We start from the raw sequence: 26,236 nt of genomic DNA on the forward strand, positions 1-26,236 counted from the left end.
ACTTGATGAGCTCTTGAGGCGCCTTCCAAATCTTAGACTTTATTTCTGGCTATGGTGACCCTGAAAATGTTCCCCAAAAGGCCTCCTCCAGTTCAGAAAGCAAACAAGCAAGGGCCGATCTGTTCACCTGTTGCTTCTATGGAGGCTGTAGGGCTTCTACCACGGGCAGCAGCAGGGCACTCTCCCTTTGTCTGGCAAGTTGCCCGTGAGAAGGGGACAATCAGACTCTGCAGTTTGCTTCCTTTACAGTGACTTTTGCAGCCACACAAGGCAGCCAAAAAGGGAGGCCAGCCTCCAGGTGGAATCAGAGGACCCCCTGGAATTAGAACTCATCTCCAGCCTCCAGAGATCTGGCCCCTGGGAAAAAATGGATGCTTTGGAGGGTGGACTCTGTGGAATTGTATCCACTTAGGTCCTTGTCCTTCCTAGACTAAATCATCAAATCCCCAGAAGTTTCCTAACTTGGATCTAGCAACCCTTGGCTATCAGTGGGGGTTGGGATGGTTGGGTTGCCAGATCCAGATTGGGAAGTTCCTGGAGGCTTGAGGGGGAAGACTGGGGAGAACTCAGTGGGATACAGTGAGATACAGTGCCATAGAATCCACTCTCAAAAGCATCCATCCTGCCTTCTTATTTATTTAATAGATTATTATTCCAGTGTCCCACAGTGCTAACTTCTATGTTTGTTTGCTCAGAAGTTTCATTGTGTACAGTTGGGTTTAAGAACAGAAGAAGAGTCCTGCTGGACCATGCAAAAGGCCCTTCTGGAGAGCCAGTTTGGTATAGTGGTTAAGTGTGCGGACTCTTATCTGGGAGAACCGGGTTTGATTCCCCACTCCTCCACTTGCACCTGCTGGCATGGCCTTGGGTCAGCCATAGCTCTGGCAGAGGTTGTCCTTGAAAGGGCAGCTGCTGTGAGAGCCCTCTCCAGCTCCACCCACCTCACAGGGTGTCTGTTGTGGGGGGAAAAGATAAAGGAGATTGTGAGCCGCTCTGAGACTCTTCGGAGTGGAGGGCGGGATATAAATCCAATATCTTCTTCTTCTTCTTCTTCTTCTTCTAGTCCTCTTTCCAGCATTGGCCTGATAGCTCCCTCAATAGTCAGCATAGCTCAAAGACAATGTCAGGAAGACCATGGTCTCCCCTTGTTTGCCTTAGGCACCTCGTACTCAGGGGACTACTGCCTCTGAACATGGAGGTTCCACTTAATTATCATTGCCAATAATCCCTGGTAGACCTTATCTCTATTAGATCTGTGTAGTTGCCTTTTAAAAGTGCTCTGACCAAATGGCACAGCCTAGCCTGATCTTGTTGGAAGTACGGTCAGCTCTGGTTCTTTCTTGGGTGGGAGACCACCAAGGAAGTTCAGGGTTGCCTTATCTGTTCATCCCTTGCCTTGAAAACCCTATGAGGTTGTCATAAGCTGAGATCCACAATGGTGTTTCACTGGGGAGAGGGTTTAAGAGTAACCCAATGGAAGCAATGTCATGTCATGGGTGATTCTGTGCACCCTCCCCATTCCTCCTCCAGTTGGTAAGCCTGGGCTGGTGACCCTATAGTGTCCACATCTTGTCTGTCCAGGAAAGGTTACAGGTAGCAAACTCATTGAGCTGGTAAAAGACACATCTGGCCACAGCTCCAGCTCCCACCTGTTTATCCAGCTGTCGGCCTGGTTCAAAGAGCATCCCCAGACTACAGACCAATTCCTCTGAGGTTGTTCCCCCCCCCCCTCTTTCAGGCTCTTCTTTCAGGCTGTCAAGATGACATCCAGGGCTTTTTTTGTAGCAGGAACTCCTTTGCATATTAGGCCACACACCCTGATGTAGCCCATACTCCAAGAGCTTACAGGGCTCTTCTTACAGGGCCTACTGTAAGCTCCAGGAGGATTGGCTACATCAGGGGGTGTGGCCTAATATGCAAAGGAGTTCCTGCTACAAAAAAAAGACCTGGTGACATCAATGACTAACCAGCAGAAAGTTCGTTGGGAGGCTGGCAACTTCTCTGTTTGTCTTTGTGTTTATGTCATTGAATTGGGTACTGATGCAGAGGCAGCCTAGATCCTGGCTGGAAACATTATCTTTGACTGCTCACGGTTTGATTAAGCTGCTAAAGCCCACTGTAATTAGTGTGAGGGCTAGAACAGACAGGCCCCCTGAGAGCCCAAAGCTTCAAAACTCGTGGCAGCCTCATCAAGGCGTATTGAGAGAAGCACAACAGCGGGAACTGCTAAGTGGCCTTTTTTGCCCATAAAGTACCTAAGTCAAAACTTTTTAAAAAGAAGTATTACCCTGTAGCTAATCAGCATAATCTGTAATTAAATGCACCAGGCTATAATCAAGCGGAATTACCAGGACCAAGCCTGATCCTATTATCAACCCACCACACAGCCTGAATCTCGGTGCCACCATCTCTATGAACCGTCAGTTCCTTTATTCACAGCAATGTACTTGCAGCACCGCCAGTTGACTTCCCTTTAGCCACAGATGGCAAAAAGGCACCTGGGCAAAAAATACGACAGCCGGACTGTTTCCCGGGGGAAAGGCGCGCTGAATGTTCTGCGGTGAACCAAAATCCCTCCCGACTTGCATTTAATGTCCTTTGTTGTTGTTATTGTTGTTGCAGATGGAAAATGCCTCCAGTTCTTCAGCGTTCCATTCCACCTTATCTGAAGGAGAAGACCTGATTTTTGGAACACTGTATTCACTTTTTGGTAAGGAGAAAAAGCAAAACACAAAACAAAGAGTTTTTCAGCAAGTCAGATAAGCTGCCAGCAGATCTAGCATGAGCAGGTTCTGAAGACCTTGGTGTTTGTTTACGCAATTGATTTATAATAAAGGTGGGTGGTTTGGTTTTGTTTTTTTCGTCTGGGCTCCTTCAGTACAGTTGGAAGAGTTCTGAATTTTTTGTTAGAAAAATGTCACTAGGCGCCTGATATTTCTGGGGAATTGAAATTCTTGAACAAAACTTGGTTTGGATACAAACCTCAAACATCTCTGTCTCAGTCTTCTGAGCTATACACGAAGGATAAATGGTGCTATCCTAAACAGGGTTACACCCTCCTAATGAAATCAGTGGGTTTAGAAGGGTGTAGCTATGTTTGGGATTGCACCATAAGAGCAGTAATTCCCATAGGAATTAGGGAGAGCTTTACTTTGTACTGGACTTTACTTTGTACAGGACTTTGTACTGGACTTTTTAAAAACCTCCTGTAGTGTTATATCTACTCCACAAAATTAAACAATTTTATCTAGAATATTTCTTTGTACATGGAAATCTAGCATGTCCTACAAGGTTTTTAACCTTCTTATTGACATGTTTTCTTTTTAGAAAACTCTTTGTTTGGGGAGGGGAGTATTCCATTGTGCACATTTCAATTTTACTTGTTTGTGTAAAAGACTTGTAGACACCCTTCCTTTCTTTATGAATATTCAAGATGGGTAGCAATTTTTTTTTAAAGTTTACCCCCAAAACCCACATAATTAAATAACAATAAAATCCATCAATCATGTCAACATGGCGACAGCATTGTTCAAACAGCAGCAAACTAAGGAGGAGAAGGAGGCTGAAACAAAGATGGTTCCAGCAAGAATCACTTGGAACACCCAGGCTGGTGTAGTGGTTAAGTGTGTGGACTCTAATCTGGAAGAACCAGGGTTGACTCCTCACTTCTCCGCATGCAGCTGCTGGTATGACCTTGGGTCAGTCATAATTCTCTCAGAGCTGTTAAGAGTAGTTCTCAAAAGAGCTCTGAGAGCCTCACCTACCTCACAGGGTGTCTGTTGTGGGGAGAGGAAGGGAAAGGAGATTGTAAGCTGCTCTGAGACTCCAAGGGAAGGGCAGGGTATAAATCCAGTTTCCTTCTCCTCTCCTCATAAATGTGTCACAACAACAAAGAGTTCTTCTCTCAAGTAGGCCCCTGAGTCATCTGGAGAAGGACTTCTTACAATGACCTCAAAGGATGGACAACTTTGCACCAGAAAACACAACCTTGAAATTCTCCATTCAACTGCTACCATCTAGAAAAAGCATTAACATTTGCGTTGGTAGATCCTATAAACTGATCTTTAGACACTGCTTCTGAAGAGTATTCTTGGAGCCAGAAGTCACAGTATTAAAACAGCCAAAACAGAGAGTGGGTATAGCACCTGTGAAGCTGCCTTATACTGCTCCAGACCATATCAAGGTCGAGTATTGTCTGTGTCTTAGGTGGAGGTCTTCCACATCACCTACTGCTATTGGAAATACCATACAATGAACTAGGACCTTCTGCATGCGAAATAGGCATTCTACCACTACGCCACCACCTGCTAATAGTGACTAAGAGACTACACTACCAGTCAAGAAGCCCTTGATTGGAACTTTGTCTCTGCTGTGAAACCACTAGGAGGCCCTAAGCAAAACCATGTGCATGAAGAACTCTGAACCCTTGAGCAAGGCTCTTGAGAAGCTCCGTGTTATGTTATGGATTGCCGCCACAGTGGCCATTCAGCACTGTACTCACAGCCTAGCACGAGAACAGAAACTCGATACACATGATCCCAGCCATCTGCCTTCTCGGGAATTTGTCTATTTCAGACTTCCAGAGGCAGCAGAGGAAATTAATCAGTGTCAGTCCTGCCAGCCTCCTGGAGATGCTTAATGATGCACTGAAAAAGGGATCACCACTGTCAGGGAGAAAAGGGATTGATGGTCCCCTAGCAAAAATAACTCGCAAGAATGAAGGGATCAACCTGGGTGTCTGATCAGGCATGTGCTCCGGGCCTTTGGAGAGGCAATGAACCAGATTCGGCACACCTAAACAATCCAGATTCGGCATACATCATGCAAAATGGACAAACCTGCATCCTTTTTCAAAAAAATAAATTATGTCAAGTTATGCACACATACCCAATTGAGCTGGTGGGATCTCAGCTTTAATTTTAAAAAGAAAAATGATTCCTCAGCTCTTATAGCAGGAGGGAAGGTGGCATATATTGCCCAATCGAAGCAGGGTTGGTAATTGGATGGGAGACCACCACGGAAGACTCTGCAGGGGAAGGCAAAGGCAAACCACTTACTTACTTTTCTTACTTGCCTTGAAAAGCCCCTAGCTGGGATCACCATAAATCAGTTGCGACTTGACGACATTTAGGTTGCATATGTTGCTGTTATAGCCGAAGAGTTTGTGGGGTAAGCAATACCAGCTGTAACCACAGAATTATGTTTAAATAAGATTTCCAGTTATTGCCAGTGGGGCTTCCACAAAACTATCAGTCCACCTTCCCTTTTCTGTTACACATACAAACACATACATGGGTTGTAAAAGGCACGCCTACATGCTTCACTCATTCTTTCATTGCATGTGATGGGTCTTGGAGATAGCCCCAAAAGAAGGGCCTTTTCCTTTTCTGCCTTCTCTTGTTTTCACTGTGCTTCTCCATCATGTTTTCTTTTTTTGTTCTGCATTTCTCTCCCCCCTTTCACCTTGCATGTCCATCGGGTTTTCTTTTTCATTCTGCATTTATTTTTGTCCCTTCAGCTCTCAGTTTGCTTTCTGTTTGCTATTTCCCCAAATTTTCTGAAAGTGGTTTTGTGGCGGTTTCCCCTCTTGCTTTGCTTCCAAGCCGAAGGTAATCCAAAAGCATACAGATTCCCACAGATTTTCCCTCCCTGTCTTTTCCCCCAGCACCTCAGAGGCCACTCCCAAACCCACATTGTTCTGCTCACTCTATAGCCTCTGTTTTACATTTAAATTCTTTTTTTTACAAGAGATCTGAGTCTAGCAAAAAAATCCCACTAGTATGGCTGGGGTAGAATTTGTTCCCAGCTGGCACAGGAATACTAACTGGATGCAGCAGCAGGGGGTGGGCAGGCAGGGTGCCATGGAGGGTGCTTCTACTGGATCTGGCTGTGCAGCTGGGGTACTGGACCTGCTTGAGTTCCACCAGCAGCCCCAGACTATCCTCTGCTTCCTGCTGCTGCTGCCGCCTTCATCAGTGGTGGTGTCTTGAGTGCAGCCTCACCACTGCTGTTGCCGCCTCCTCCACTTGCTCCCAAGTTGCCTCTCAGGCCAGGCGGGTGCCACCTTTCCTCCCCGCTGTTTGGGCCAGCCAGGACAGTGGAGGAGACCATCCAAGGAAGGTGGGCTGTTTGCTTTGTAATGTATTTCCTCCTTAAGACAGAGCCATGGAAGTTCTTATACACATCTGAGACAGCTCAACACATCCTGTTTGAGAACTGGCTTGGAACAGGGGAGGGAGGAGCAAAACAGCAGATTGAGACTTTGGCTTCTTACATTTATTTATTTATTTACATTTATTTACATTAGACTTTTATCCCGCCCTCTCCGCAAGCAGACTCAGGGCGGCTTACAGCAGTCGTTTACACAATTTAAAACAATAAATCAATAAAATCTATAAAACATTAATACAATTAAAATTTAAAAACTATTCCATGGTGCTGTACCATTACTATGTTGGCGGTTCTGCTTTTCAGACAGTTGGTCGCCGGGAACTCTAGCTGATGTCAGGTGGCAGCTCTCTCTCAGTTTAAGCATCGAAGGCCTGTCAAAACAATTTGGTCTTACAGGCGCTGCGGAATGTAGGAAGGTCCCGCAGGGCCCTTATGGCCTCCGGGAGAGCATTCCATAACTCTGGTGCTGCCACTGAGAAGGCCCTGGCTTGTGTCAAACGCAACCTGTCCTCCTTTGGTCCAGGGGTGGACAGCAGATTTTTTTCTTCAACATGCAAGAATTTGTTTACAATTCAGAAAGGCAAATGACCACAGCAATTGGAGGGGAGGGGGAATGGAGGGGTGAAGACCCACCACCTCCCATGACAAACCCGTCCGGAAGCAGGAAGAAGGCCAGATAGCTCTCCCCCCACCCCAAAATCACTCCCAGAGCTTGGGAAGAGAAAGCAACCTGATGGGGAGAAAAGGGTGGCAGTGTTGCAAGTGGAGCGGGCTTAGATGTCTATACCCTTCCAGATGTGCAGCTACTTCCAGATGAGCCTGGCTTGGCTGCCCTCTCACAACTTGCAATTGCCAAGTGTCAGTGGGTTCCGTGCACTCATCATGTTCCCCCATATTAGGAGATCCTGTGACTCTTTCATAGTTCCATTTTTCACAGTGGCAGATATCACAGCAAAGAATTCCATAGTGCAGGGCAATATGGAAAATGGGAATTCACAGCTGCTTGTCAGTTGCAAAAAAGGTCTGGTCAATTTCAACAGTGGGCTTTCCTCATGTGCCTGCTAATGCTAAAATGCATGTGCAAAAACTGAACCACAAGGATTTAAATGGAAGATGCTTGCTGGATGCTACTAAGCAGCTGTAAAAAAGACAATTGCATCATTTTTTAAAAATGGACACCATCCCCCGCACATCATGAGTGATGTTCCCACCCCAATTAACTCAGGGTTTGGGTTGCAGCTGGAGAATAAATACACAGGAAAAACTCTGGAGAAAAAAGAATGGTGCACACAAATAAAAAGTTGAGCTAGCTGCGCATCCATAAATGGCAACAGAATTCATAGCCACCGGGAATACCAGCCTGGCTCTTCTTTGGAGTGGAGCCTTGTGGGTGAATGAATGCACGTTTTATTTGCAGTCAAAGACCATTAATCATAAAAAGTATATTTATATTAAGACTGAACAGGTTAATTTGGTTATATCAAGACCAAATAGGTTAATTCCAGGACTGAGGCCTTGTGGGTGGTCAGCACAGCATCAGCACCTCTAAGAACTGGTGCCAGAGGATCCCAAAGTGCAATAGATATTACTGCCTAAAAGGCTTTCAAAAGCACCAGGGAGATGTGCTCTAAATAGCTATCACCCATCCGCCAAGAATAGCTCAGCATCCATTCCTGCATTACTGCTGATGCCACATTAGAATAAGAATGGAAATAGCAGTCACGATCTCATGCCAAAAAGTTTCTTGAAAAGTCACCGCAGGCTGCGTGAGCTCCCTCTCCTGCATTCCCAGTGCTATCGCTGACCTAAATTGTTGCATTGTCCTTGACCACCCAAACAGACCTTAGCAATCATCCTGATGTTCTGAGTCAGACTGGCAATAGCCTTCCTGGTGTAATCCCTGGGTTGCTTTTTTGTGACAATTTGTTCTGAAGTCAGTCTTAACAAAAGGCAGGCATCCTCCCAGGAGCCTCGTCCAACAGAAAGCAGGTGTTTTACTCTGCCTTCTCTAGGTTACGGCAAAGAGGAATGGACAGTCTTGACTTGGAAATCCTAATTGTACAGAAGTCTGACCTCAAGAGCCTCGCCGCTATTTGTCTCATTGGGGAAACACCCCGGTGTAGGGCTGATAGTACTCCCTAAGGGCCATTTCAGGATAGAAAAATGGTGTGGAGGCACATGTACAACAGTTATAGTCTGAATAGGGCACCACAAGCATGGAGAAGGAGGAGGAGAAGGAGTGGGAAGAGGAGCGGGAAGAGGAGGAGGATTTATATCCCGCCCTTCACTCAGAGTCTCAGAGCAGCTTACAGTCTCTTTCCCTTCCTCTCCCCATGACAGACACACTGTGAGGTAGGTGGGGCTGAAAGAACTGTTCTTGAGAGAACAGTAACTGACCAGAGGTCACCCAGCAGCTTCATGTGGAGGACTGGGGGAATTAAACCCAGATCTCTAGATACGTTCCAGAGTATCTTTTATATATACCAACAGATTCATGCAATTAATCAGCTCAGATTTCTGTCCATATGTATTTATCCAACCCTTCTCCAAGGAGATGAGGTCAGCCATGCCTGGATTTCCCTACTCCATTCTGTCTCCATGATAAACCTGTGATGGAAACTAGGCTGAGAGTGACTGGCCCAAGTATATTGAATGAGCTTCGTGGCAGAGGGGGGGATTAGTATCCAGGTCTCCCTATTCTTTGTCCAACACTTTCCCAATTTCACCACAATAATTCTCACATTAAACACATGAAGCTGCTTTGGACTGAGTCAGACAATGTCTCTGTCAGTCTGCCCTGACTAGCTCTCCCGACTCAGTCTTCTTGATTCTATTAGCTGGCGATACCAAGAATTGATCCTGGGACCTTGTGCACGTGTGGCAGATGCTCTACCAGTGAGCCATGGTCTCTCCCATCATAGCTATTATCAGGGCGTTGTCAAGTCCCTGGACTTTTAGCTCACACGCACTCAAGGATCATTTAAGAGTTTTTATTGAGATACCGAAACCTCAGGGCAAGAGGCTCCTTGTGAAAACTGACAATGGCGGGAATGCATCCCTTCAGATACCTTAGGTTAACTATTACATTTCAAAGCAAAAGGCGCCAAGCTGCCCATCCCTCCCCCCACAGTCACATTCCCATGTTCTCAAAGCAGGTGCAGACATAATCCCTGGGAACCAGACACTGACCTTGGCTCCTTCGAAGTCTAGGCAGAATGATATTTGCGCTTGGTACTGAAAAGAGATAGTGGGCAGAAGGAGTGCAAGCGAAAGCCAGGCCTAAGGTTACTACAGGGTGTTGGGGAATACAATAAACAATGGTAAGAGATCCTCTTGACAGGCTTTTCTTTTTGAAAAAGAGGTGCCAGAACTCTCAAGAAGGAAATGGAGAAGCACATGGGTGCCCCTCATGAACTTTTAAACTTTTTCTTAGAATTTTGTTTCCATGAAAAGGTTCCACATCTCTGTTCCACTGCATTCCCCCAAGAAAAAAAAAGCCCTGGCTATTACACATTATGAGAATTCAGAAGGAAACCTTAACAATATCTACCTATGTCCTGTAAGATATATTTTCAGCCTAAGACACGGAAGATAAGACAACAGGAATCAGGTATACCCCCAAGAGAGCCTTGTTCTCTGGTGACCACCATCTGCTGGTGGTCCCTGGCCCAAGAGACATCCGTCTGTCCTTGACCAGGGCCAGGGCCCAACCTGGTGGAAGTCTCCGCCAAATTCCATCTGGGTCCTGCAGGACATATTACCATTCCATAGGGCAAGTAAGGCAGATATATTCCACCAGGCATTTGGCAGAGGGCAGCCAGGGTTTCATCTTGGCACTCCCACTTTCATCCCCACCCTGTGAAATAGCAGCACCACCAGGATTCAGACAACATCTTTTTGGGGAACTGTAATGTTTGATGGTCTTAATTATTCCGGTTTTATTCTATTGTAAATTACAGTTTTGTTGTTAATTGCCCTAAACCCAGCTATCTGGAAGGGCAGTCAAAAATTCAATCAGTCAGTCAGTCAAGGCAAGGCAAAAATTATAGAACAGGGCAAGAAAGTGAGCCACAAAACTGAGAAGGAACACTGTGAACAAATACAGGTGCAGGAAGGTTTTAATTGTGCTTGGGATTACTTGCACAGCACCATCAAGAGGTAAGTTAGTGCCTGTAAATCTTTGCCTCCCACCCCAAGAAAGGAAGCAGTGGCTGTTATGGTGCATCTTTCGAGCCAAAACAGCTTCCAAAACCCTTCCTTTTTTGGCTACCCTCAGGCAACTGAGACAGTCCGACTCAGCAGTCTCCACGCACTGAAAATAATCAGCCAATACAATAATAAACCTAATGGATATGGTTAATGAAGCCATAAGCAAAGGAGACCAAATTATGCTTTGCAGTAAAAATCACAGTGAAAACAAGGACGTTGGGTTCCAATTCTTTCCTTGGAATTTGACATATATCAGCTCTTAAATGTTGAAGAATGAGCAGGTTCTGCTGCAGCTTTGGTGGAGAAGAGGCTATATCAAGCATTATATATTTTGGGCATGTTACTGTTATCATAATATTTAATTTGCCAACTAATCTATTAGGAAACCGATCCAACTCTCCCTCATGTGCTCCAGTTGCATTCAGGTCCTCCTTTGCAATCACATAGGAAAAACTCTTTTTAAATGAAATTAGCATGACTTAATAGAAAAAGGAAAATCCTCGGCATTACATTTTAATTACTACTGTTGTCTCAACTAAGTTCAAACAAAAGAGCAGCTTCAGTTGGATTTGCCATAATCCAGGATGTTCCTTCTCGCATTTCTTCGGTGCACACAGTATATTATTGTATGTCGCCTATCCTCATGGGAAAGAATGCCCTCCCTGCCTCCCCCCACCCCCAGGGAAAAAAAAGACTAGGTTATCACTGGGAGGACAAATTTTGCTTGCAAATATTGAAAATCAGGCTTTGCAGTCCAGTTTGTCTGTATGGCTCTAAATGCTTCTAAGAGATCAGTAAAACATTTTCTAGAAGAAACTGCATTTGCATTCCAAGTTGCTTCCCTCATCTATGGGATGATTTCATGCTCGCTCTTTTCAGGCACTGCATTTCTGGTGCCCCTATCTCACATATGGGGAAAGCATGCTCAGTATGATCTTCTTGCCATGGGTGATAGGTTAGCTGTTTTATGTGAAAAAAGACAATACGTATATTATCTAATAATGGTTTGTGCTACCCCAAAGACACATTTTCAAGGATATGTGTTCAAAATACACATTCCACCCCTTTCACACAAAATGACTACTGTATTTACCAAGAGTCATCCAGTGAACCCAGTGCATGGTATGCTGCTCCAGTACATAAAACAGGAGCTTCAGAAGTATTACCTGAAAAAGGCTACTGCACTTTTTGAAATCATTTGTGGGACAGAAAGTATCGAATTAGATCTTCTGGAAATGGAACTTGCCCATCAATATGTTGTCCAGTGAATGTGTGTAATCATCTTTTAAAGCCTTCGAATCTAGCGGCCATCTCTAGTTTGTAGCAATAGATTCTCCAAGTACTGCACTATGCAAAGAAGTATTTTCTTTCCTGAGTCCACTGCCTATCAGCCTCACTGTGAGTCTCCCAGTTCTGATATTTTGGGAGATAAAAGGTTTTCCCAGTCTCCTCCCAGCCCATACACAATTATATAAACTTCTCTCATGTTCCCCCCTGAGTTGTAAAACTGATGCAAGTGTGGAAGTGGGGGATTTTAAAAGATAGAAATGATACCAATTTACACCATCTGTGTATGACAGATAAACATGAAATGCCATTGTCCAGGAGATACTATGCCTTCTTCAAGTCACTCGTTGACTGAATATAGGATGATGTGCCTTTTCACTGTGGGTATTGCCTCTGATTTTTCCTCAGGTGTCGTGTCTCTCTTTGGAAACTCTCTACTCCTCCTGGTAGCCTATCGGAAGAGAGCCATCTTGAAACCTGCTGAATTCTTCATTGTAAATCTTGCCATCAGCGATGTGGGCATGACTGTGATCCTTTTCCCCTTGGCCACACCATCTTTCTTTGCACACAGGTAGCTTCTTTCCCTCATTCCTTATTAATCAATTATATGATTGTAGCCAATCTTCCTCTAAGGAGCTCGGAAAGACTTCCACGCAAAAGCCCCCACTCTATTTTGGAGCTTCCACATAATATGATTGTATACCCAATTAGCCTCCTGTATTTTCTTCCAATAAATCACATTAACTAAAGACCTCCTTAAGTCCACATCCTCAGGGAAATTGCAGGCTGGCATGCTGTAGAGTAGACACGGTGCCTGAAGCCAATTTGGAGAGGGGCGGGGGGGGGGTGGAGACCAGCTCCAAATTTTATTTCTCCCCTATCAGCCCTTAATGGGCTTTTCCCTCTTTCTTGTAGCTGAGCTACCATGTAGCTTAATTCTGGGGCTCAGCTGAGAAGCAGTAAAGGGAGAGGAAAAGAGGATGAGTGATTGGAATTGCTATCAAAAGCAAAATAATAAGAAAGATCAGCACTGGCTGCCCATCTATTTCAGGGCATGATTCAAAATGCTGGTTCTTACCTTTAAAGGTTCTAAATGCCTTGGGACCAGGGTACCTGAAAGACTGTCTCCTTCAGCACTGTCCAGTGTGCCAGCTAAAAGATCTGCCTGCCAAGCCCTGCTGTCAGGGTTGTCATATGTCTGCTAGGGGTGAGAGATGTCCCACTCGCAGTTCCTGTTGCTTGCTAGAACTTCATCAGCCAGCAGGACAAAAAAAATGTAAATCACCATTAGGTGATGTTACATCACTTCAGTGAAAAAAACCTGGAAGTGACATGACGCCTATAGAAATTGCAAAAACTCAATAGTGAAAGCAACTCTCCCAAAGTGACATCACACCTGTCTAGGACTCAACTGAACATCTGTAGTTTTACCATTGGTTCCAGTGATTCCTAGAGGGGCATGATGTCACTTTCAGATTTTTGCCATTGCCCAATTGCACCTTCCATGTTCTCACTCCTTGCAGCCTCTCGCCAGTGGCCAGCCACAAGCTGGTAACTCTACCTGATCTCTGTGCCCCCACCTTCAGCAGTGAGGTAGGTGGTGACTGGAAGGCCATCTCCCTTGAGGTTCACCTGGTGCCTATTTCACTTTTTTTTTTAGTAACCAGGCATAACCAGTAACCTGGTGGGTGACCTTCAGCGGCATCTGGATCAAGGCGGCTCGGCGGTGCTGATGCTGTTAGACCTATCGGCAGCGTTCGATACGGTCGACCATCGGTTGCTGGCCTGCCGTCTTGCCGATGCGGGGATTCAGGGGCTGGCCTTGCAATGGCTTTCCTCGACGGTCGGGGACAAAGGGTGGCGATTGGGGATGAACTGTCCCAGAGACACACGCTTGATTGCGGAGTGCCTCAAGGGGCGGTACTCTCCCCGATGTTATTTAACATCTATATGCGCCCCCTTGCCCAGATTGCCCGAAGGTATGGGTTGGATTGTCATCAGTATGTTGATGACACCCAGCTCTATCTACTTATGGACGGCCGGCCTGCCTGCGCCCCAGAAAATCTGGACCGGGCGTTACAGGCAGTGACTAGGTGGCTTAGGCTGAGCAGGCTGAAGCTGAATCCGGCGAAGACAGAGGTCCTTTGCTTGGGTTGTTGTGGCCCAGGAAGGGAAATCTCCCTGCCAGTTTTTGACGGGGCGCCGTTGACAGCGGCGCACAGGGTCAAAAGTCTGGGGGTACTATTGGAGCCTTCATTGACAATGGAGGCTCAGATAGCAGCCACTGCCAAGTCTGCATTTTTTCATCTTAGGCGGGCGAGGCAGTTGGCCCCCTTCCTGGAGCACGACGACCTAGCAACGGTGATTCATGCCATGGTCACCTCGAGGTTGGACTACTGTAATGCCCTCTACATGGGGCTACCCCTGTGCCGAACCCGGAAACTGCTGCCGCTGCCCGGCTGCTACTAGGGCTCCCAAGATGGGAGCACATTCGGTCGGGGCTTCGGGATCTGCACTGGCTGCCAATAACATTCCGAGTCCGGTACAAGGTGTTGGTCATTACCTTTAAAGCCCTATATGGCCTAGGACCTGCCTACCTTAGGGACCGTCTCTCCCCACAAGTTCCCCAGAGAGTACTATGATCAGGCTCACAAAATCTGCTAGTAATCCCCGGGCCAAAGGAGGCCCGTCTGAAATCCACCAGGGATCGGGCCTTCTCGGTAACGGCGCCTTACTGGTGGAACCAGCTGCCGGAAGAGGTGAGGGCCCTGCAGGACCTAGGGCAGTTCCGCAGGGCCTGTAAGACAGTCCTCTTCCGGCTGGCCTACAACAACTAACTGGCACTGAGAATTTCTGGATGGAATTAGAATGCATTTAACAGACCGCTGGTTTTTATGTTTTTTATGTTTTATTAATTTACTGTTTTAATCCTTATTATGTAAATGTTTTTAAGATAAACTTATGTAAGTTTGTGTGTTGTGAGCCGCCCTGAGCCGCTTCGGTGGGAAGGGCGGGATATAAGTCGAAATATAAATAAATAAATACATACATACATATTTTACACAGGAGTTTTAACCTACTACCTTCTTAACAGTCTGCTTCTGTTTTGTGGATAGTTTTTATGGCCATCAGTTTATGGCCAATGGCTTGTTTTTATATTATGATGTCTTTTGAATTGCAAGCTGCTTCAAGCAGGACTCTGAAGGGGTGGTGTAGAGATACCCAAATAAATTTAAAAATCGGCTTAATTTTCATGTTTTATAACAAGTTGCAGAAGAACCAGGGCTTTTTTTGTAGCAGGAACTCCTTTGCATATTAGGCTACACCCTCCTGATGTAGCCAATCCTCCAAGAGCTTACAGGGCTCTTAGTACAGGACCTACTGTAAGCTCCAGGAGGATTGGCTGCATCAGGGGTGTGTGGCCTAATATGCAAAGGAGTTCCTGCTACAAAAAAAAAGCCCAGAGAAGATCCAAACATTCCTGGCTACAAAATTTTGCACGACATATACAGGTCTTCCTCTTGGAAAAATGTAATGATGATGGCTGTTCACTGGACTGAATCCTGAGGATCTGTCACGCTAGCAGAGGTGTCTGCCCCCCCCCCCCCAGCAGCAGCGGAACAGCCTCTTGCTTCATGAGAATCATAGAATCATAGAGTTGGAAGGGACCTCCAGGGTCATCGAACCTCTGCACAATGCAGGAAACTCACAAATACCTCCCCCTAAATTCACAGGATCTTCATTGCTGTCAGATGGCCATCTAGCCTCTGTTTAAAAACCTCCAAGGAAGAAGAGTCCTTTTATCAGAGGAAATCACTTCTGGTTGCATACAGACTGTAGGCTTCAACTCGTTGCTTGGGGTTTGTTTGTTTGTTTGTTTGTTTGTTTTAAATAGTGTATGAAAGCTAATAAAGAACAATACATTTAAAAACAATATCTATGGGTTAACATTTTTTTAAAAAATGCATGCATATATATTGAGCACAGGCAGTCCTGGAAGCTATTTTAGCAGCAAAGTGTATGTGAACTGAATCCATGTGGCTAAAGGATCTCTTTAGAGCTGCCATAGCCGAGCCAAAAATGCCTTAAGAGAAAGTCATTTATTTTGCTTACTTATCTTTCCCTTCCAGGTGGCTGTTCAACCATGCCATGTGCACCTTCTATGCCTTTTGCGGAGTTCTCTTTGGCCTGTGCAGTCTCACCAGCCTGACAGCGCTGAGCACCGTTTGCTGCATGAAGGTCTGTTATCCAGCATATGGTAGGTGCTGGGAAGCATCACTTCAATATCCTGTCCTCTTCCTTGTCCTCAATATCTCCGTCGACTCCTGTCTTTCTACCACCACCCCCTTTCACAGGGTTAGACAAGTCATGAATCTCTTAGCAACATCTCTCCTAGGAGGACTTTCCATTAGGGAGCCTATTCATCAAATGCTTGAAATTGCAGTAATTAGCACAAAAAAATAATACAGCATCTACCCATTTTCCCTTTTCATTTGCATATGCAGATTAATCATCAGCCTGTCTGCTGCTGGGTGTGAGGGGGTGGGCAAGAGAGGACAACTTACTTTTCAATATCACCAGTCACCAGACTATCCCCCCCCCCCTTTCCAACACTGAAACAATATGGGATCTTTGCTGACATCATTAAAAGAGGGACGGAAATGCAGAGAGGAAAAATGCAAAACACCTTATGCACATTAAGCATGTTGATGAAAGTGCTGCACAATCTGAGAACATAAAGAAGCCACCTTGAAAAGTCATCCTTTTTCTTCCCCTTTGCAGGATGTATATGGACTGGCAGCAACGCAGTCCCTAGGACCAAACTGGCCCCTGAAGCATCCAGCATGGTTTAAGAGCTCTCACTCGGGGGGGGGGGGGGGGTTAGCAGAAATTTCTTTGCATATTAGGCTACACACACACCCTGATGTAGCCAATCCTCCAAGAGCTTACAGGGTTCTTCTTACAGGGCCTACTGTAAGCTCTTAGAGTATTGGCTACATCAAGGGGGTGTAGCCTAATATGCAAAGGAGTTCCTGCTACACAAAAACCCCTGCTCTCACTTATGTCCCACGAGTGACATGATCGCACCAGCAATGCTGCGTGCCGGCTGCTCTAGGCATTTCTGGGAAAACTCTGGTTTTCCTGGACGATCTAACATTTTGGGAGGGAAAAACTCTATGGTACCTGTTGTGACGTCATCACACCAGCGATGTCTGGTGGTGGGCCTGCGGATTGGGAACCTCCCGAGCAGGAGAATCCCTGCCCAGACTGGGGGCTTGACAGCCCTATCATCATGCAACTCTTCAAAAAATACACACACACCACAAGACTGGTTAGTTGGCTGATGAAGTAAGTCAAATAATAGTGAAGCATTTTAGTAGAATTATATATGTGGCACCCATGAAAAGAATGGTGTTCCAAATATGTCCCTACAAAGCTTCTGCAAGATGTAACTTGCATAGTCTCCTTTAGGTCAGTAAAACTTATCAACATATATCTTCTCCTCAAACAATGATTGAAATAAAAATAAAGCAAACTGACTTCATTTGCAGACAAAACTCTGCTTGTTATGTTATCCAATAAATTTCTTCTGCATCAAGCCAGAATGAATAGCATCAATCCTAAATATACGAGTTCTAGTCTGTCGGCATCCATCTTGAGCGCTAAGTATGATTCACTGCTTGTTTATCCCCAGTAACGTATAACAATGCATTTTAGAGGCATGGTACCTGCGATGGGAAGCTTGGCCTGACTGCAAGACACCACAGTGACAGGCAACGAAAGAGGCTGCATGTTCTTCAGAGAGAGTTTAAATTGAAAAGATGATGTTCCTTCCTATGAATCATCACCAAATTGAGTAAGAGTAAAGTGACTTCTCCAATGTGTCTCCTGGGAGGCAAAAACATACACATCGTGGAAGATGCTGGATGAAGCGTAGTGGTGGAGTGAAATGGCTTTTATTCTGAATGGATGTATCATGATGGCTTTGCTGAATGTGATGCTCAGAGGAAGTCAAGGCCCTTGACAAAATGAATCCTAGTTCATTAACTAATAACATCAGTCGGAACCGTTTGTTAGAAGATGGCCTCCTTAAATGTGAAATGCTGCTATAGTGGTGATCCCCAACATGAAGCCTGCGGTGCCCACTGTTGTATTTTCTAGTGCTGGTTTGCTGCCTCTCCTAGACATTTAATCTGCAATGTAAACAGCCATTCCTGGTTTTCTTCCACGTCTTTGGAGCAGAAGGCACTTCAAAAGAATCCAGGAGGCATCGCTTTGGATCTGTGGGGAAGCACTCATTCAGACGAAGCTGGCTGATATCACAGGAAGATGTTATCACAGGATGCATGGTTTAGAACCTCTCAACCTTTTGTAATTCCCCCACCAGCCATTTTGTGGTGGGCCACAATTCCCATGGCACCCGTTTTGTGGTACTGGTCACACAACCCTTTCTCAAAATTCCAAAAATATCCATAGGCTAAACAAGTCTTGGGGAGTCCTGTGCTAGAATAAAAATGTGTCCTTCATTAATGTGCTACAACATGAATGTACATTTATCTACAATGTGCTACTGTGGTTACTCCTCTGAAATTATTAAAGAAAGGGATCCCACAGGGTATGAATATAGGTTGTATGAATATAGGTTGTATGAAAGAGGTATGAATATAGGTTGAGGAAAGGCCATGGCCAGGGAAGGCTCCATGACAGAGTACCTGCTTGGAATGCAGACGGCCCCAGCCCCTTCAGTGAAAAAGATAAAGTATTAGATTAAGTGAAAGAGCTCTGCCAAGTGTCAGACTCAGAGGCAAGGAATAGACAAGTGAAGTTCAAGATCTTTATTCCAGCATCATAGGCAGATACAGGCATTGTCGGAACTGGCTCTTCCGCCAGTTCCCAGGTCTTATAACTCCTTGCCTTGACCATTACAATTCAAGTAAAGCACGTCAAGCTCTAGCGGGGATTTTGCGTGGGTTCCCTCCTACTCTCATCACCCCGGGTGTCTGTTATCTACCCCTTCGACTACTTCTCCACCAGCTCCCTTGACCTTGGTTGCATAGTAATATATGAGTTCCCAGACATGCTACCCTTCCTCTAGATAAGCAGTGGGGATGCTTCAAAGCAATAGCCAGCATAGTAAGTACAGCGTTAGCATTGTATCATTGTTAGTCTAATTGGATACATATGGTAAGAGGAACAAAGATGGAGTGACTCTTGACACCAAGGCCCTAGAGAGCAGCTGCCAGTCTGAGTAGACAATACTGACACTGATAGACCAATATTCTGACTCAGTATAAAGCAGCTTCCTTCCTTCCTTCCTTCCTTCCTTCCTTCCTTCCTTCCTTCCTTCCTTCCTTCCTTCCTTCCTTCCTTCCTTCCTTCCTTCCTTCCATCCATCATCTATCTATGAACATATGAACATATGAAGCTGCCTTATACTGAATCAGACCCTTGGTCCATCAAAGTCAGTATTGTCTTCTCAGACTGGCAGCAGCTCTCCAGGGTCTCAAGCTGAGGCTTTTCACACCTATTTGCCTGGACCCTTTTTGGGAGATGCCAGGGATTGAACCTGGGACCTTCTGCTTACCAAGCAGATGCTCTACCACTGAGCCACCGTCCCTCTATCTATCTGTCTGTCTGTCTGTCTGTCCATCCGTCCGTCCATCCATCCATCCATCCATCCATCCATCCATCCATCCATCCATCCATCCATCCATCCATATATATTTTGGGGGACTTGCATGCCTGGAAGTCACTTCCAGTGACCCTTAGTGGGGCTAGGACATTTCAGAGAGGTGGCTTGATATTTTTTGGCTCTGTGTCCCAGTCTTGGTATTTCTTGGAGGTCTCCCTTCCAAGTACTTTAGCTTCCAAGATCTGAGAAGATCTGGCTTGCTTGGGCTATACAGGTCAAGGAGTTTCATGGGTTTTTTTTTAAATTCTAAGTGTGTGTGGAGAAACAAATAATTTTGGTCTTGTAAGGGAGAGTAAGAGACTGCTGTAAAATGACTGAAGGTGAAGTGTTTTGGGGCACACCCTCCCTGCAGTTTTGATGAATGCGTGAGTGAGTGAGTGAGTGAGTGAGTGAGTGAGTGAGTGAGTGAGTGAGTGAATGAACAAATGAAATTGCTCACTTGGATGAGTGCCTCTTTGCTCTAGTCAGTAGCTGAGAAAGAAGAGACCTCATCTGTCCAGCCCGTCAGCAGTAGTGGTACTGGAACACTCAGCACTTGGCTCATATCTTGGTTGCTTGTAAACAAAGAGCTGTTTGGGTTTTTTTACGATCATTTTAACTGTTTGCTAACTCGTTCATAGCTGTTCAGCAGGTTGTTTCACTGTATTCTGTCATAACAGTGCAGCACACTGCAACTGATGTTTTGTGCATGCCCAGACTGGGCGATATGGTAGCCAGGTCTGTGTGGGGAAATACCTGGAGACTTTTGGGATGGATCTGGGAAAGGGTTTGGGGAGGGGAGGGGAGGGGTCTCAGCATTGTGGAATGCCATGGAGTCCACCCTTCAAAGCAGCCATTTTCTCCAGAGGAGCTGATCCCTGCCAGCTGGAGATCAGTTGTAAAAGTGGGAGATCTCTTGGCCCCACTTGGAGGCTGGCAACCCCACATGGAAATGGAACTTGTAGCCCTTTTCATCCAATAGGCACAATGTACCAGAAAACGCAGGAGAAAAAAAATGGAACTTGTGTGATCCAGAGGGAGATCAACCACAGTGTGGAGCAATGGGTGAGGAAAATCCTTTACAGACTTTTCTGTCTCAAGTGTCACCCCATGAAGACCACAGTGGATGGGATCAGATCACTGAGGTCCAGAGGCACAACCCAGCAGCGACCTGTGAATTACAAGGATGAAAAAACCTAGCAAATATCCTTGGCTGAGTTTTATGTCTTTTGTAGCAGCCTGAATAGTTCAACTAAGTGTGAGCTCTTCAGAGCTGGGAAGCTAAGCAGAGTCAGCCATGGTTAGTACTTGGATGAGAGATGGCCAAGAAAGACTGAGGTTGCTAGGCAGAGGAAGTCAATGGGAACACACCCCTGCTTGTCTCATGCCCCATAGTTGGGGTTGCCACGAGTGAATTGCAACATGATGTTACATTCATTCATTTGATCTCTTGTTCTGCAGATGTGATTGGGCTTATATTCTGAAAAAAGCTTTTATAGACTGGCTTACAAGGAACTGCCTTGATGGAATTTAAAAAGTTTGCAACAAAAATCGTTTGAAGGCACGAATAAACCTGGGAAGTATCTAGCCTGGCAATTGAAGAAAAAGAAAGAAAATAGATTAACAAAATCATGGTAAATCAAAAAGAGATAGTTGATCAAGATGGAATTAAAAGAGAATTTTTTAAATATTATGCAAATTTATTCAAAGGTGTGAAAACCAGAAAAGACAAAATGGAAGAGTATCTACGAAATATTCAAATAGCACCCCTGACAGAATACATGAAAAAGACTTTAAATGATCCAATAGAAAAAATTGAAATTGAAGCAGCTATAAAAGCAATGAAAGAAGGTAAAGCTCCTGGGCCAGATGGGTTTACAACTAAATTTTATAAAATCCTTAAAGATAAGATAGTACCCAAACTGCAAAAATTGTTGAACACGATAAGAAAAAAAGGGAAAATTCCAAATACTTGGAAGGAGGCTGTAATTTCATTGATTCCTAAAGAAGATAAAGACGTCACAAATGTAAAGAATTATAGACCAATTTCACTACTAAATAATGATTATAAGATTTATACAAGAATTTTGGCAGAACGACTGAAGCAATATCTGATTAATTTTATAAAAGAAGATCAAGCTGGATTTCTTCCTAAAAGGCAAATAAGAGACAATGTAAGAGCTGTTATTAATACTGTGGAATATTATGAGAAACATCCAGAAAAAGAAGCGGCTTTATTTTTTGTGGATGCAGAAAAAGCCTTTGATAATTTGAACTGGGACTTCATGTTTGCAGTAATGGAAAAAATAAATTTAGGGGAACATTTTGTAAGAATGATGAAAGCAATATACACGGAACAACATGCAAAACTGTGTGTAAATGCAGATCTTACAAAAGAGTTGAAGGTGAGCAAAAGTACAAGACAAGGATGCCCGCTTTCACCATTGTTGTTTATAATGACGCTTGAAATTTTATTACAACAAGTACAAAATGATAAAGAAATAGAAGGATTAAAAATTAGAGGATTCTCTTACAAATATAAAGCATTTGCAGATGATATTGTGTTCATTATAGAGAATCCGATCCAAGTGACAAGCAACTGCCTTGGTACACTTGTAAAATAAGTCCCCGAGAAGACTCATGGCTGGGTTGCAAAATGTGGCTTGGACAAGGATCAGAACCAATTCAGAAGGAGCAAAAAGGGGAAAGACGGACTTTTCCAATGTACCTTGGAATGTTACTATGATGGGAACATGAGCTAGGAAACAGGTACCCTGAGCACCCTTTCCCAAAGAGTCAACACAAGGAATTCTGTTGAGCCCAGGATCTGTGTGTTTTCAAAGGAGGTGCCATAAAGCATCCTTGGACCACTGAATTTATTGTCGTATACCAACACAAGGCCCTGAAATAGTTCTCCATCGTGTTCCCCCCTTCATCGTTCCACTTTAAACATCTTTTGGAAAGCCGTCTCTCCTTCTCTTACCATTTTAGTCTCTGTTTCCCCAGTGACTGCGAAACACCCGCTCGCTACCTTATCTTTTCAGCAATGCACTTGTGCATTTTCTCTGCTAGCACACAAATAATCTCAGCATATCTTTAATTGCTTTAGTTTCAAAGAAATGTTATCCCTACAGACGTCTGAAGACTTAGGGTGTTTTTTTAAATTAAGCTTTTAGAAGATGACAGTCTTTAGGAGTTAAGCAGGGGAGGAGTGGGACACAAAGAAACTCACACTTGCATGGCACACATGGAATATTCTCTGGTTTTAATAAAAAAAATTGGATTTCAGTTTGCATAAAAGGTCAGCTCTTCTGCCACTGTACATTTTTTTATACAGTTATCTCCTCCCTTATTTTAAAAAGAAGTTACCAGCCCTTGTAAATAGATGCTAAATGCCAATCAAAAGTCTTCAAGGACCAAACATGATTGAATAATGAAAAAGAAGCTGCTAGTCCAGCTGCAGGTCCCCTGGCTACAATAACATTTTCAATGAATTCCTTCATTATCTTTAGCATCTTTGCTTCTTCACTAGAGTCTTACTCTGGAATTGCCTCGGTGCGTGCTTGTTAGGGATAATCCAGTCATAATTAACCTGTTGTATCCCAGTGCTTTCTAGGCATTTTTCAGATCAGATGTGGGGTGATCTGTAAACATTCAAAACACAGCTGCAGCACCATACTCTCCTTTGAATACTATTGAAAGCACTATTGAGGCTTCCAAGAACTGTTGTCCCTTTAAAAATCTCTCTCTTTCAACTAATTGCTTCCTGCTCTCCCAAGCCAGGTGTCTTCAGCTGGTTAACTCAGGCCATTCATGAATCAATTCTAAATTGCCAGGGGGGGGGGAGTTTCCCCCTTCTGAAGGAGGAGAGCGATTTTTTTTCTATTTGCAGTCACACTATTATAATCATACAACTACATATATATTTTAAAAATGAATAGTGACTTTGGCATGCTACAACATGAAAAGCAGCCATGCAATGCCCTACTCCCAGGAAACAAGGATTGTTTACAGGGACAGAACCAAATGACACAAAGCAGGAATTAATTGATTAGGGTGAAAATAAAGCAACTAAAAGAAAATTGCAAACAGAGAGGGTGTTTTATTGAAGCAGATTTTCTTTAAAGTTAAAAAAAAAACTATGCTGTTTGTGAGGATAAATTTTCCATGGCTTTTGTTTTCAGATTTAGCCTTGGGCCACTACACAGCTACATGGAATCTTTGTACTTGGAAGAGGGATGGAAGCACCATCTCTCTCATCTACCCTTGTCTTTCCCCAATTACATTTTAGCAGGGCTTTTTTTGAGCAAGAACACATAGAAACGCAGTTCCAGCTGCACCAGTGTCAGGAGGTGTGGCCTAATATGCAAATAAGTTCCTGCTGGGCTTTTTCTACAAAAAAGCCCAGTGTCAAAAAATAGTGACATCCGGGGGGGTGGCCTAACATGCAAATGAGTTCCTGCTGGCCTGCATTTTAGGTTACAAGCTTCTTGGGACAGGAGCCCTGTACTCTGTAGAGTCCCATGCCATCTAATGGCATGATAACTAATACACTGTGAAACACCAACTCTTAAACTGGAAGAGATTCCTTACCGAAGCAGCCTCCTTTATTAAAGACATACTGCTACTGTTTTAGTATCAGGCTGTTTCCTCATGGAGGTGCAAAACTGTGTCCCACACCACAGCAAGCAACATAGGAGCATGCAAGACCCACTCCTGGTCTTGCACTATTTGCAGCTGCTGCTACCCCTACCCTTGCGCTTCTGTCCTTCCCTCTTTTCTCCACCCCTCCTGCACAAATGTGCAGATTCAGTGGTGGTTTGACCAGAATCTCTGGGCTCCAGAACCCCTCCTTATGCAGCCCCACAGTGCAGCTCATGATCATCAGAGAAAGAAGAAGAAAGCTCTTTAGAGGGCTAAAAGGGGGAGAGAGGTGGGTCACAACTCTATAGCTTTTTGAAAGCAGAATTTAGTGATTGCAGATGGATGCTCCGCCTGTAATCACCTCCCAGTCCCCCCCCCTTTAAACCAGAGAAAAACAGATTTTGTTTTCCTCCTAAAGGAGAAGGCCCCAAGAACACCATGAGTCATGCTTAGGCTTGCCAATCCCCAGGTTCCAGCAGGGGCTCTCCCACTTTCCAGGCACCTTCCTGCCCCCAGTCAGCTGGCCGGCAGGGGGAAGCTCAGGCCCCACAGCTACCATATGCCTTTCCCAGGTCTTTTTTGAGCAGGAACACAGTTCCGGTTGGCTTGGCGTCAGGAATTGTGACCTAATATGCAAATAAGTTCCTGTTGTTTTTTTTCTACAGAGAAGCCCTATGTGAAACAATGGTGATGTCAGGGGATGTGGCTTGATATGCAAATGAGTTCCTGCTGAGCTTTTTCTACAGAAAAAGCCCTGGTGTTTCCCCTTCAGAACGCTAGGAGAAAGCTTGCAAAGGCTTACTTTTTGGATGGTGTGTCTGTGTCTTTAAGGTTGAATGGGGGTGGGCTGAGCAGGCAGACAATGTGGCTGCTCCCAGTAGCTGTGAAAGCAGCCCAGACCCTCCATTTGTTGTCCAAGCTTTTCAGAGGTCGTTTGCATAGTAAAGGTAGACTTGAACCTTTGGTTTTCCTGTGTTATTGGAAGTTCAGCAACTCATGAGTAAATTGCCGCAGTGAGGGATTGCAAACTGTTTTATTTTTGCTTGTGTGTGTGTGTGTGTGTGTGTGTGTGTGTGTGAATGAGAGAGAGAGATGATTTGCAGCTGCTTAGGTGAGGAAATTACGACTGTATTCAGGGGAACTGCACCGCTGTGTTTTTATTTATTTACTTTAGGGAAAGTCTCCTGGCTCCACTCCCAAAGTCCCCAGATATCATCTGAGTTAGACTTGGCAACCCTAGTCATGCTCAGAATGAGCGCAATGACATGTGACAATAGTGACAACCAGGGCTTTTTTTGTAGCAGGAACTCCTTTGCATATTAGGCCACACACCCCTGATATACCCAGTCCTCCTGGAGCTTACAGTAGGCCCTGTACTAAAAGCCCTGTAAGCTCTTGGAGGATTGGCTACATAAGAGGGGTGCGGCCTAATATGCAAAGGAATTCCTGCCACAAAAAAAGCCCAGGACTGACAACTATTTCCCTTGAAATCAGGGGCTTCCTGCTGTCCATGTGAGAAAAATCCCCATGAGGAAACCAAAGGAGAATTTGACCAAGGTATAGAAACCACTCTCCGTGCTGTCTGACTCCAAGTGCTCCAATTACTGCTTCTGATCATTGTCCTGATAAGAGCCAGGCAGAAAGGAGGCAACAGTCCTTCTGTTACAAGCAGCTCCAATACGCTGCTTTGCAAGACCTCCGTGCAGTCCCTCCTCCCAAAGCAAACGGGAGTTACTCTTGCATACTGAGAGGATAATGCAAGCCTCACATCTGAAGCTTTCTATCAGACCTGACATTAAAGGTAATGTGTTGAAAAGGCTTCTGAAAATATTTGCCAGTGCTGCTTGGTGGGCGCGGGTAAATATGCAGTTTCGTGCTCAAAGGGCTATTTGTCAGGGTGTTTGCAGCAGCTTTCCACAAAAGGTGAGGAAGGAGGCCATGCATGCAAATAGTGCTTTTCCCAGCCACTCTTTGGAAAAAAAGGTCATTTGTAGACAACATAAATCTGTAGACTTAAAATGTAAATCTTTACCCACAACAGCGTGTTAGTTATTGCTGCCTAAGATCAATTTTCTAAGAAACGAAAACTGAAAATAGTAGTTATTCTGGATAATGACACTGACTGAGAATGAGAGGGTGGAAACAGCTCCTAAGAGGATCAGATCTGCAAAATGTAGGCATGCACAAACAAATCCCAGTGAGGAACAACAACCACAATCACTGACAAAATAGATTCTAGCCCAGGGGTGGCCA

At 44.7% G+C, this 26,236-nt stretch overlaps 1 protein-coding gene across 1 annotated transcript in view; it reads left to right on the forward strand.

Annotated features, from left to right (window-relative positions):
* The window catches only part of LOC132567557 (opsin-5-like), a 104,279-nt gene that overhangs the window by 64,768 nt on the left and 13,275 nt on the right, over nucleotides 1-26,236 (forward strand). Inside the window, exons 2-4 of the mRNA XM_060233237.1 lie at nucleotides 2,623-2,710; nucleotides 12,076-12,238; nucleotides 15,798-15,925. Of these exons, the coding sequence (XP_060089220.1) occupies nucleotides 2,623-2,710; nucleotides 12,076-12,238; nucleotides 15,798-15,925 (379 nt within the window). The remainder of the gene's footprint in view (nucleotides 1-2,622; nucleotides 2,711-12,075; nucleotides 12,239-15,797; nucleotides 15,926-26,236) is intronic.

This window comes from Heteronotia binoei, chromosome 2 (assembly GCF_032191835.1).
Source record: "Heteronotia binoei isolate CCM8104 ecotype False Entrance Well chromosome 2, APGP_CSIRO_Hbin_v1, whole genome shotgun sequence".
Classification (NCBI taxonomy): Eukaryota; Metazoa; Chordata; class Lepidosauria; order Squamata; family Gekkonidae; genus Heteronotia; species Heteronotia binoei.